This window comes from Falco cherrug, chromosome 12 (assembly GCF_023634085.1).
Source record: "Falco cherrug isolate bFalChe1 chromosome 12, bFalChe1.pri, whole genome shotgun sequence".
NCBI lineage: Eukaryota > Metazoa > Chordata > Aves > Falconiformes > Falconidae > Falco > Falco cherrug.
This window is the reverse complement of record NC_073708.1, coordinates 13,868,058-13,880,827: the sequence shown is the minus strand read 5'-3', so window position 1 is coordinate 13,880,827 and position 12,770 is coordinate 13,868,058. Positions and strand designations below refer to the sequence as shown.

Sequence of the window (12,770 nt, the reverse complement as noted above, 5' to 3'; positions counted from 1 at the left end):
TGAATTTAGTGTTTAATACTTGGTGCCTTTTTAGTTTTTTGAGGGTTTAATGGAGTTTATTTTTGTGCTTTTTTTCTGAATAAAATGTGCATATGCCACTTAACCTGGTAGTGATTTGGCTTCAGTCGTGTCCTCCAATTTACTGCTTAATGGTCTGAGTTTAACTTGCAGAGTGTGCAGGGCATGGGTAGGGGTTAGGTGTGATCCAGGGCTCTTTTTTTTGTAATTCTTTTTTTTAAATCTGTGTTGTTTCTGGAAACTTACATATCCAAAGAGGGAATAAAGGCAGAACAGAAATCCTTATTCCCTTCCATGGAACTATGTCTAATAAGCCAGTAGAACATCGAAGCAGTTGCATGCGAGTGCAGAGGGGAATGATTGCTTTTAATCCACGATTGCTTGTGTCTAGATGAAATAACTGTTCATTCGTTTTATGTTGAGTGTTTGCTTGCTTCAGTGTTGGGCAGCTCTCTGATTTACTCTAGTCTTGCCTGCTCCTATTAATGGGTCTTCTGTGTTCAGTTTTCTGAAATTACAGCAACACTTGCCAGAAGAAATCACAAAAATATCTGTATAGGATGACTAAAGAACTTATCATTGCAATAGAAAGCTGTGCAATCTCTAATTTGTAGCCTGTTTTGTCTTGTGCAGATGCACGAAGGGTTGAGCAATGCTGCTTCAGAGAAGTCAAGCGATGCTTTTATTTCAAATGGTTGAGCCCTACTGTAGACAACATCTCTAATTAGTGCAAATTGTCAGCTACAGACACAGTTGCTCTGTGTTGCTCCCGTGATCCTTCACTAAGGCTGCTTTAAGGTGACATTCACTGTCTAACTCACCGTGAGCTAGGGCAGAACATTCTGGCTGCACAGTGAAAATCGAGCGTGGGATTCTTCTGAGGTTGTATTCACTGACAAATAAATACGCTTCCAAGCTTAGTGGAAGCAGAAGACCAGGTAGTTCTTATTAGAGTATAGAGAGGTAAGATCAGTCACTGCCCTTTAGTAGACTGACTGACTGTCTACATCCCAGTAAAAGCCTGTCTTCAGTACGCTTATATAGAAATATCATTAATACCTATTAAATCTCCTGCTTTAAAATACATCTTTTTGGAGGAAGAAAAATGGCTCACATATTACTGTTCTGATAGAGAGAGGCAAAGGCATGAAGTCGGATGCTTTCCACTTTGCAAATTTTGTTATGCTTTTACTTGCTGTGCAGAGTTGTGTTTCCTCCATTTATGTATTTACCTATTGAGTCTTGACAAGCAAAGGGCTTGGTAGCCTGTGGTTTCTCAGAGGTCTGTATCCTGTAATCTTTTAAAATCTCTGCATCGTAAATCTATAGACAATTCTAAAGGGTGAAGCTGGTGTGGATGAGGAGTTGGAGCTCCTGAGTGTTCCTGGATGCTACCACTAACATCTGATGAATCTTCCTTTGATTACTTTCTGTACTCTCTCATGCAAGTACCCATTTAATTAAATGCATAAATGGGACATGCTTAAAAGAGATGAGTCTGTCTTACTGGCATTTTGTTTGAAGTCTTTTTTTCTAAAAAAAAACTTGGCTATTTTATAGTTGCTCAGGTTGACACTCTTCAAGTTTTTTCCAAGGTGTTTTCCTCCTAAGTTAATGTGCCTGAATCAATAAACAATTTCTCAAGTCTCTAAAGTGGTTGTAACGTTTAAAATTAAATTGTTTTTTAGCCTTAGAATTCTAAGCTTTCTTCTGAAATGTTGAAGCAATTTCAGTATTTCAATCAGCTATGTGAAATTAGTCATCAAGCAAAAGCCACAACTCTAGTATAAAGCAAGAAGTTTGTCCGAAACTACTTAGACCCACATATTTCTAGAAAGGCACTGTAGACTAAATATGATACTAGATGGATAGAGCATGGAGACTGCCTATTAAGTGCTCAAAGAAATGAGACAATTCAGTCATTTAGTGAAGTTGTTTTCGTGGATTACATAATTTTTACATACAGTCTAGAGCTGATTGAACATGATATAATATGAAAGAACTTTGAGGGAGGATGGAACATTTAGGGTATATGCCTATGGTGTTTGGGGCATGATGGTATAACAAAAAAAAAAGCTTTTTTAAATGAAGTGCTGCATTCGCTAAGATTCAGAAGGAATGTCTGTAGCAAAACTCCCCCAAACTAGCATGCTGCTTGTTGGTGTTGTTTTGAGCCATCATTGCTACATAGCATGCACTGCCTTTATTTACAGGGTAACAGTACCTGCCAGCCTTGCTTGAGAATCATAGTGGTACATTATTACTAGGACACACAATGTAAAATTGGAAAAGTAAATGTTAAACCTGTGTTCCTTGTCTTGAGCAAAGCTTGCAGTCTGATTAAAATTGCCATTGCCTAATAGAAAAATTTTATTACGGTTCTGAAATAGCTTGACAGTCTTGACACTGCAAATGTGGATGGTGGGTGGGGAAAAAAAAAAAAAAAGATTTTGAAATCTGGCTGTAGATTTTCAGCTATGGTCTTTGAAGAACTATAGCTGGTCATGAGTCTTGGCAATGTTTGTTTACCTTCCACAAAATCTGTCACAAGTATCCTCTCTTTTCTATGGTGCTGAAAGCAGTAAATAAATTTTCTGCTCTTCTCTGCCTTACAATACTTTTAAGGGTTCTTTACCCCAGAGTTGCTTTCAGCCTTACTGGCCAAGATGACTGTGCCAGCCAGTCTTGTTACCTATGCCAGCAAGAGCAGTGGCATAAACAGGATGGGACTGGAATGGGTATGAGTATTATCTGAATGTGATGCAAGTTGATTAAGAATGTGATTGTTTCACTCTTCATTGTTGATCAAGCCGTGTGTAGTAGTAGTAGTAGTGGCAGGCTAGATTTATCAGATTCCTGTCAATAGCTGTTATCTGTTTGAGCAGCTTTCACTTCCTCTGTAACAGTGTATGTGCAAGCATGATGTGCTGCTAACTCATTTTGCACACTTTAGCTGCTTTTGCTATTGTGGCTTTTGTAGAGGATATGTTTGTGTCCCAAGTCTTGCTGTGGGTTAGCACTGCTTTCAAATTCCATTGTCTTGTAAAGGAGTGTGATATTTTAGATTCAAGGCTTAGTAATCAGAGAGCATTGGAAGATTGCGTCTGCCTTAGCAGCAAAGCTTATATGCTTATGCATGAAAAAACTTTTTGCTTGGTGACAAGTCAGTATTATTTATTTTCCTCAATAATCTTTTTGTAAATAAAAAAAGGGGGGGAAGTACTAGTGCAGTAGTTGTTGCAGAGACAACCACGTGTATTTTGCACTAATGACTAATCCGAAAAAAAGGAAAGCTTGGTCAAATTCTCTAACCACGTTCTCAGCCTGCTTGGTATTGTCATCTGTCCTAGTGTTTTCTTCAGTCACATGAGATGGAACTAGTATTTCTAGTGCCTCCTGGTGATTAACTAATACTGTTTTTCAGTTAGTGCTAATACTGTTTTTTAGTTAGTGCTTGAGAAAAGACCATACTTTGTGGAGTTTTGGGTTTTAATTAAGGGTTTTGTACTTCAGTAGTATGCATGAAACAATGGAAAACATAAGACTTCAGAAAACTGGGTTCTATAGCTTGTTATGTTAGTTTGGCTTGCAATAAAAGACTACTTTGTAGTCTTTTGACTTGTATGGTAGCATCCCTTTGGATGCAGAGATGCGTGCATGTGTTTCTGTGCGCTAACAGCATTTGTGAGGATATATCACATCGCTGCAGCTGTCTTTGGCCTTTTCAGCTTTGCAAAAGATGTATTTGTAGCTGAACGCTGTGTCTGCGTTAGAGGAGGGAGGTGTTACCTGGGGTACGCTTCAACTTTCGCCTACAGTACCAAGCCACATCCTGATTTGCCTGTGTTCTTTGGACTTGTAAGTTGTTGCTGTTCCAATTAAACACGACAGCTTTAGCTTTTTTGTGAAGTCTGGATAAAAGTGTAACTTGTGCAGCATTATTGCCAAAAACTTGCACGGGAGGTTTCTCTCTTAAGGCTTTAGTGTGGATCCATTACAGAAACATGAATAGGCAAAATGTTGCTAGCAGAAAGACTATCTTTTAAGCTGCACCACCTATGCTAGGAGTGGAGTGTCTACTCCCATTCACGTTTTTGTGCATTAGTTGATTTTGAGCTAATGGTTCCTAGAGCTGCTTAAAACTGCACCCTGTTGCCTGACAAGGAGAGGCAGTCTTCGGTGCTTGTATACGCCCTGCTAATTGCATGGACTTAACCCTGGAAGATCGGGTTTTAGGCAACAAGGTTTTCAGAATGAAGCAGGTAGTAATTCTAAATGCATCTTCAGGCGAAGAGCTCTCTGTCGGGGTTTTAACTTCCTCTTTTCAATGTGTATCTTGTTCCAGAATGAATCAATCAGTTTCACTGACCAAATCCTTTTTTGAAATGGGTTAATATGCCCAGCCTGCTAGTCTTAAATATCCGTAGGCTGTCTCTCCAAATCTCCTACTTGCCAATTCATTTCTATTCCATCAGGTAATGTACATCAGTTTTATCAACTAATGTAAATAAGTTGTGCAAATCAGAAATATTTTTGTTAGGTTTCTTTCACGGAATTTTTTCGTTCCTAGTGGTATGTTTCAATGAAAAGGCAAGCCCCTACATTCTCCATTCTTTTATTTCTTGCCCTGGGAAAAAATATGTAGCCTGTGCATTTGTGGTTTTTGAAGCCTCTGGATGCATATGTTTGAGGGGCCTTGTTAAATTTATGGGGATGGAGTCAGTGTTAAAAAAATCTTGTATTCAGTTTGCATCCTGAGCTTGTGTTTTGGTCTTTCAAGGTTTTTATTAAGAAGCAAACCCGCATTTTAAATAGTAAGTTAAACTGAAATCAATTCAGCAATGGAGTATTTTGGCACCTCCAGCTCCCTTTGATGTAATGCTTGTGACATGGACATTATTTAGTGAGATGGGTCCATTGATAAGAGAACCTTTTTCCCTAAACTTCTGTAATCCACTGTCTGTAGAATGTGACACTCCAATTAAGCTCCCTTTAGAGAGATTGACAGTTATTGCATTGCTAAGTGTTTAATTGTGTCAGTGACGGTCCAGTTTAGGCCACTCCTGCCTGCCCCTAATTGCTTCTTCCTTTATCTGAACTGATTCCTTGGGCGCAACTGTGTGAGGCCACGTGATGGAGTGCATCAGGCAGTGAGTTTGCCTGGAATAACTAGTGTGCCTGCAGGAAGACTTAGGGTATTTCTTTCTCTGGGGCTCATTAGACAAGAGTCATGCACCCTCTAACTCCTTCCCACCGCTGGTAAAGGATTAGCCAAGGAGTGAGCTGAGCAGTCGATCAGCCAGCGCTACTTCCATGTGCAAATGGAATCATCATGCAAAGGAACGGTGAGGTCATGCTGCTCACCATCTGCAAATATACAACGGGTCTGCACAGTGTATTCTACATCACTTCATGGGATTTTAAACAAAGCTTCTGTGGTTTCCTTTAACAGACAGCCCAATTAATATCTTAAAAATGTTTTCTGGATGCTTTTTATCTCATCACTCAATGTATTCCAGCTGTGACGCCAGTGCTGAACACTGAAGTTCAGCTTACAATTTCCGAAGTATATCATCACTTTTGGTCTAGAGTGTTAGGTGACCTATGTGGTCTTGAAATGAGATTGCTAGTTAAGTTTTAGTATTAGGCTATAGATATTTGTCATCCTCTTGAAAATTTTAGGATGCTGTACTGAGCCAGACATGATGCACTACTCGTAAACAAAAAAAAAAACACCATACTGAATACTTAAGAATATAAATTTTTAGTGGTTGTTTCAGGGTATGGGCTTACTGGTCTCCTGGTTTTATTTAAAAAAAAAAAGGGAGGGGGGGAAGTAATAATAAGAAAAAAGAGTGTCATCTTAGCTTGCTGATGAAACAGGACCATTTGGCCAGGAGGGAACCTCTAATTGTTTCCAAATGTTTAATCCTTGAGCTTGGATGAGACCCTACACTTAGTTCACTTCAAGAATATGCTAAGTTGTCTGTTTCTGAGAAAACATCTTTGTTATAGCTGGACTGGTCCATACTAATTTTGTTTTATCATTTCCCCATTATTATCTTAGTTCATAAGAAAAATATGCCTTAAGCCAGACACAAAAGCAAAAACCATTTCAGTTGCATATATTTCTATGGTTGGTTGTGAGTGATTGCTGTTGAAGTAGGTTTTGGTTTTGAGCTGTACTTATCAGCTGCTTTGTCACATAACTTTTAAGACACCAAGAGATTTAAACTCAAATCCTATGATTAAACCGTTGATCTTTTGTGATTATCCACCAGTTGTCTCTGCGGAAAATCTAGGGGAGCGCGATCTGACCTTTAGTAAGACAGCGCAGCAATTTTGTCAGTCCTTTTATTTTCTGTACCAGGTTTTTATGGCAACTTTCTCAGCTTCTGGAAAAGTAACAAAAGAAAAATTCTTCAAGAGCATAAAGGAATGTTGTGTTGCTCTTTGTTCTGCATGTTTTGAAAATGTAACGGTAGCTACCTTCCTTTTTTCTTTCCAGTATCGTTCCCCTTTTAAAAGAATCCATTGGAATTTTGATGCAGCGAACTCCTCCTTCCCTGGAAAACGCCCTGCCGCAGTGCTACCAGAGGGTGAGCTCTTAGGCCGTTTTTGCCTCGGATCAGGCTGCTGACTGAATAAGCCTCAACTGTGTGTTTGAGGATATTTTGTCATGTTTTTCCAGTAATGCCTGTGAAAGATTCCTTAGACTGTACAAATGGAGGTACCAGTTTGATTCTTACTTTCTGAAGTCCTAAACTGCATGTCGCTTCAACTCAGTTTGTGTTCTAAAATGTGCTGTGTTGGTTTAGAAAAACAGATCCTGAAACTCTCCAAGTACTTTGTGCTGATACAAAGTGTGTAATGTTTTCCTGGTTTGTTCAGATTTTTGTTTCCCTCAAAATCTAGTTCTTAGTAAAGTGAAGTGGAGTACCACTGGATATGTATTTGTAAGAATACGTCGGTTACTCTGGATTTGACCTCTGCTGGTACTCCTGTTTAACTTACCTATTGCTGTGTCACGACCTGAACATTGAAGCGCCTTTGCCAAGTACAAAGCCCACGTAGGAGTGTCGCCTTTCCTCGGGAAGTTGCAGGACTGTAATCGTCACATGGAGGGTTTGCTACAATTGGACAGAGGAAAAGGAAGGGTTTTGACAGCAGAAACTGAAGCCCTCACAAAATATTCACAGAAAAATATTAATATGTTTATGTTAATAGTTAGAATCTCTCACAAAATATTTTATGGGAAAATTCCTGCATTTGCAAAAATTGGATGCCTTCTCAAATTCAATAACTGTACTTTTCTCTCTTGGACACCACTGTTTCAGAAATGGTTTCAGTGAAATATATGTAGGCTGGAAACGCAGCAAGGTACAAAATCTTGACACATACATGCAAGCTGTATGTTTTCACCTTCCTTACAATTACTGAGATAAGTTCAAGTCAAATATCACAAATTGCACAGTGAATAGAAGTAAAGAATGCATCAGCTTTTATATTTTCTGTAAAAAGACATAATACAGACATTTTCTGAAATATATTTTTTAAAATTTTCCTATATTTTTAGGTGCAGCAGTTGCAAGGAGTTTACAGTTTACATGATCCACATTTCTGGACCCTCTGTACTGATGTTTACATTGGAACGTTGAAATTATTAGTAGCTCCTGATGCTGATGGAAGATGGATTCTAAGCCAGACTCACAATATTTTTACTCAGGTATGTCTCATCAGTGGCAATTGCATCTCAAAGTGTAAATTGTGTGTCACGTGATGTGACATTGTGATTCTTATAAAGAAAGATTAAATGTTTCTGGTTTTCATATCGGTGTGGTTTGAAAAGCTTCTCTGCTCCAGCTGTATAGAGCAATTTCAAAATTCTCAGTAGGGTAGGTGGAATTCCTGTACCTCTCTGTATTGGGTTTTGATGCCATTTGATGGAGATAACAGCTGTATTTGTCTGAGGTGTATCAAATTAAGTTGAAACCCTATGTTGACCTATAAGGAACCAAGAAAACAGATGGGGGCTTCCCTCAGGGTAGGGCTTCTGACCACAGACTGGACCTGCTTACGTTTTTCACTGTGCTGAGGCTATGTTTGTCATCCATTTCTGTCTTCCTAAGGTTCCAATGTCTTTGCATATTTTGTTGTCTTTTAGTAACATCCGTGCTATGGTGATCACTAGTTAAAATGTAACCATCAGTTGTCATGTTGTATAGGACGAGTGTGTTCCTATTTATTTCTCTACAGGTTTGTGGGGTTTTTTATATAGATAGCGATGTATTTGATAGCACTTTTAGCTGATATGAATTCTTGTGAACAACAGAAACTTTATTAGAAGTTGATAGTTCTTGCAAATTCCAGAAATATTTTTCTGTTGCTTGCTTATACTTTCAACCATGAAACACAACATTCAGTTTGGCTGCCTATTCCAGTATAGCTACTGGATGTGTATAGTTTACAGATAGAACCCAGAGTCTATTAATATAAAACAGAAGATTCTTCTCCAGCAAGAGAACTTTGTGAAGAATAAAGCTGGAAACTTACTCTCATATACCATCCAGAGCCAAACATCCTGGTTTTATTCTTTATATTGGGGGACTGTATTTGAAGAAACTATCATGTTTTTTTATAATGTCCTTTCTCTGCTTTTCAGTAACTGGGAGTTTTGTAGCTGAAAAGGAGACAAATATTCTTGTTTATAACCAGTGTTTTAGCTAAAATATTATCAGCCAAAGGTTAATATTTTGGAGATATGTAAATTACTTCTCTAAGTCAGTTGGACAGTGAATAAAGTGGGCTTCTGATCAGGTATATTTGATGCTGTAAATAAAACCTGCTTCTATCAACAGTTTAATTCAAGTGCTCGCATCAGTGTTCTTTTTCAGAGCTTTCGACAGTGGGGAAAGTCCTTGTGTGCTCACATGCGCGTTCTTTCCCTTGTCCTAAATGTTGTATTCGTCTGCTGCATTGGCAGCTTAGTGAGTCGTTCATGCATCTGATAAGAACCTTCTTTTATTAACTGTTTTGTAACATTTATTAAAAATTCCAGACTGGATTATTGTTTTGTTAAATGAATCTTGGATACTCAAAGTACTCAGTTGTGGGGAACTCAATAAAAATGAACCCACATACTTGTTTTTATGTTAGAAACTTAGGGAAGGAGGATTTGTTGTTACAAATACTCTAAAATCAAACTTTATGAATAAATCTTGGTCCTTTTTGAGATGTTCCATCACATACAGCTTTAGATTATTGAGTAGGTAGAAATCAGTCTGCATGGCTCATTCTGCAGACTGTAGTTTGAAACTAAGGGATATTTTTTTAGGAAGGACTATGCAGAACATTCTATTATATGAAAACTAATTTTACATCTCAAGTCTCCAAAGGATTGCATTTTCCAAGTGAGTTGTTAGCTCTTCAGCTATTTTGTAGCTCTGCAGGTATCAAGAGCCATCTGTCAGGGAGGGGATTTGGGACAACAAGTTCTATCATTTTTCTTACCTGACCTATGGTACTAAGTGGAGGAACAGTTGGAGAAAATAGAGATATTTTTTTTTTTTTTTTTCTCCTCAGTAATACTGGCCCTCATTATTCTTTCTATCACTGGTAGTTGGTTTTGCCACTCAACTGAGCTAAAAGCAAGTTGATGATAGTTGAAGACAATGTAATCTTCAGCAGTGTTCAGCCTTGTGCTTCAAGATCCTGTTGCCTAATCAGCAGCCATCACAACGTTGCTGCTGGCCTGCCACTGATGTTAAAATGAATAAGTGACTTTTTTAATGCTGTTTTTATATGGATTGAAAATAAAACCAAGCAAGTCCATCTAAGTCTTGTTTAATGGGATTTCTGAGGAGAGAAATGCTTTAGTACGATTTGCATACCTTTACCGAAAGTTAGTGTGTTGTGATGTCATGTAAATTCATTGTAGCTATTGCTGTTTCTTGCTAAAATCTCAGTGTAGAACTGCTTGGAACAGTAAATCTGATGTAACACTCTTGTGCTTAGCTCCATTTTAAACTGACAGCTCTTCAAGCAGCTTGCTTTTCAGGAAGTTAATCCTGTACAAAAGAAAGTAAGAGTTGCTTTTGTGCAGCTTCACATGTGACAGTTGCTTTGGGTGAATCAGAAAAGGTCACGTAGCAAAGCTAATGTTCATATATAATTACGTATGTGCAGCTGACTGTGTGAAGAAGAACTATGTATTCACGCAGCGCTCTCAGTTCATAGGTTTCCACATTGCCAGGATGTCATTGAATGATGTGGTAAATGTGGAAGATGAATTACAGAAAAAATAACATACTGAGGGTTTTTTGCTAGGTAACGTACTGATGTGGACTGGTGTTCAGGACAGTTGAATTGCTTTGGCTTTACAGGTGGTTTTTTTTAACTCTCCTTCTCTTTTCCATAGGCAGGAGTGAGACAGCTTTACATACAGATTGATGTCGCAGCCATGTAGTGAATTTCTGAAACTGTGCTGTTGGACCAAAGTTTTCTGTACTGTAATGGTGTAACAACGTACTTCTCAAGACAGAGCCTGCCTCTGCTACTGTTCTGGATTGATTGAACAGATTTCTGCCCTTGGGCTGTGGATGGACTTCACTTCTAAGGAGTAAATATTGGGTGAATGTTATGGACTTTGGGTCTTGGGTTTTTGTGGCCCCTAAACTTACAGGTTTTTGAGGGTTTTTTTACTTACTAAAATTGTGGTACTGGAAACCCTGTCATGTCTTCAGTAAAGCTGCTGAAACCACTGCTCATTCCCATAAAACCAGTGTTATCAACAATTGGAAACTTGTTTTGTAGATAATGTCACAATGGCTGACATGCTTCAATATAATTGTATGTTTGTACAATTGTTTGTACTTTGCAAACTTAATGAACCAAACCATATTGGGTTTTCAAAGTGCCTTTCATATCAGAAGTATTTGCCAGCATAAATATGGAGCATCAAAGGGTTTTATTACTTTTACAAATACCTTGTATGCAGTCTGATTATTTACTGGTGACGGGGGAGGGGGGCTTGGGGGGTGTACTTGCATAACTGTAAATGTTTAACTTCCCTTATACTTGCATCTTACCAGACAGAAGAATTCTCTATGTAAAAGACAAAGCTGTTGTGAAGAGACTTGTTTCCAAAACAAGCTGGATATTTTGATGCACATATCTTGTGGAAATCGCTTTAGTCAAAATATTAGATTTAACTCTCATTATTAGTCTCTTAATACTGTTGAGAGTAATGAGACATTACATGATGCTACTCATGTTCATAGTCACTGAAACAACAGGCAGCTGAGGGAAGATGCTCGTGATGGAAGCAATGATTGAAGATTTTATCTTCCAAATTATGTGGTGGGAAAAATTAAATCCCCAAATTGTTTATGAAAGCTTAAATCATCTTGATTTTAATAGGTTGTAATAATTTTTATTAAAGAAACTGGTGAGAACTTATGCCTTTCCAAATACTGAAAGTAGTTGTTGCTGGTGGTTATACCTGAAATGGAAGTAAGGACCATGGTTCATGTTTAAGATTATGCTTTTTTGGGGTTCACAAGTCTGACGATTTTTACTATCTTACTGTAGCCTTTTGTGTTTTCATGAAAAAAAAAAATATCTCAGTGCAGTTGTTTTTTCCAGAAACATGTCTGTCATATGTTTCTAGCATTTATAATCATTCTAAACTTCTGAATCTTAGTGTTGTTTTCAAAGACAATCTGCTGTACTTGGTATTACAGATTATAATTCCACTATGCTGTAGGAGGTAACTTAGTGATGGAAGATTTTATAAGGGGGCATTTTACAAATGGAACATTGTGAAGTAGAAAACAAGACAGGCATTTTTCTGAGAAATGATAGCTGCTCCTGACAGTATGGATTTTAAGTATTCTTCTGGTACCTGATATGTGGTAATACTGACATCAAGGCCCTCTGAAGCTGACAGCGTCTGTGTAGCAAGTGCTAGGCACTGTGAGAGTAGTGAAGATTCATTTGCAGAAATGGATCCTTTGCCACTGATGTTGCTGAATGCATGATAGAGATGAAGAATTTCTTGTGTTCATTCTGTCATTCATTCCTATATAGCACCTGAATTTTGATCTTTTTTCATGAGAAAACATGATGGTTACCAAATTGATAGTTGGTTCCTGAATTTTCCAGATGAGCTATGGAAACATGAATGTTGATTTTGGGGGTGTACTTTTGTGCTTGGAACTGAAAACTAGGTCTAAAGCAGTAACAAGCCACATAGGTATTGCTTTCAAAATTGAGAGTCCTGTCCAGTCTTTGGATCCTTCTTTATCCCTGTTGCTGGTTTCTGATCCTGGGCATGCAGGTGCAGAGTGCTCTTTCTTTTCAGGTGACGGCACCGTCCCACAGCCCTCGTGGCCTCCTGCCCGGCGCCCTGTCGGGCTCCCTCCCCACTCACCTTGCAGGTGCTCTGTCAGGCCTGGAGTTCTGACGAGTGGGATCTGAGCGTTACACAGTGCAGTCGGGTGCAAGAATCTCTTGAGCAGATCTGAGTACTGCAGTTTACCATAGCATTTGCATAGATGTTCAGAGAAAAGGTAATTAAAATATGGTTGTGATTATAGGGCAGAGACCCCTCATGCTGTTTTGTAGTATGTTCCTTATAGGCTGCTGCTTCTTGGTTGACAGCACGATTTCTTGATTTTATTTTTTTTTATAGTTAACATTACTACTATTTGACAGTACAGAAGATCAACTGATATCACTTTAAAGGCAAGTAC

General features: G+C 38.4%; 1 protein-coding gene across 1 annotated transcript in view; it reads left to right on the top strand.

Annotated features, from left to right (window-relative positions):
• Positions 1-12,157, top strand: part of SLC30A7 (solute carrier family 30 member 7) — a 33,914-nt gene extending 21,757 nt beyond the window's left edge. The window contains exons 9-11 of the mRNA XM_055724242.1: positions 6,527-6,617; positions 7,595-7,744; positions 10,436-12,157. Of these exons, the coding sequence (XP_055580217.1) occupies positions 6,527-6,617; positions 7,595-7,744; positions 10,436-10,483 (289 nt within the window). The 3' untranslated portion in view covers positions 10,484-12,157. The remainder of the gene's footprint in view (positions 1-6,526; positions 6,618-7,594; positions 7,745-10,435) is intronic.
• Positions 12,158-12,770: the final 613 nt, after the last annotated feature.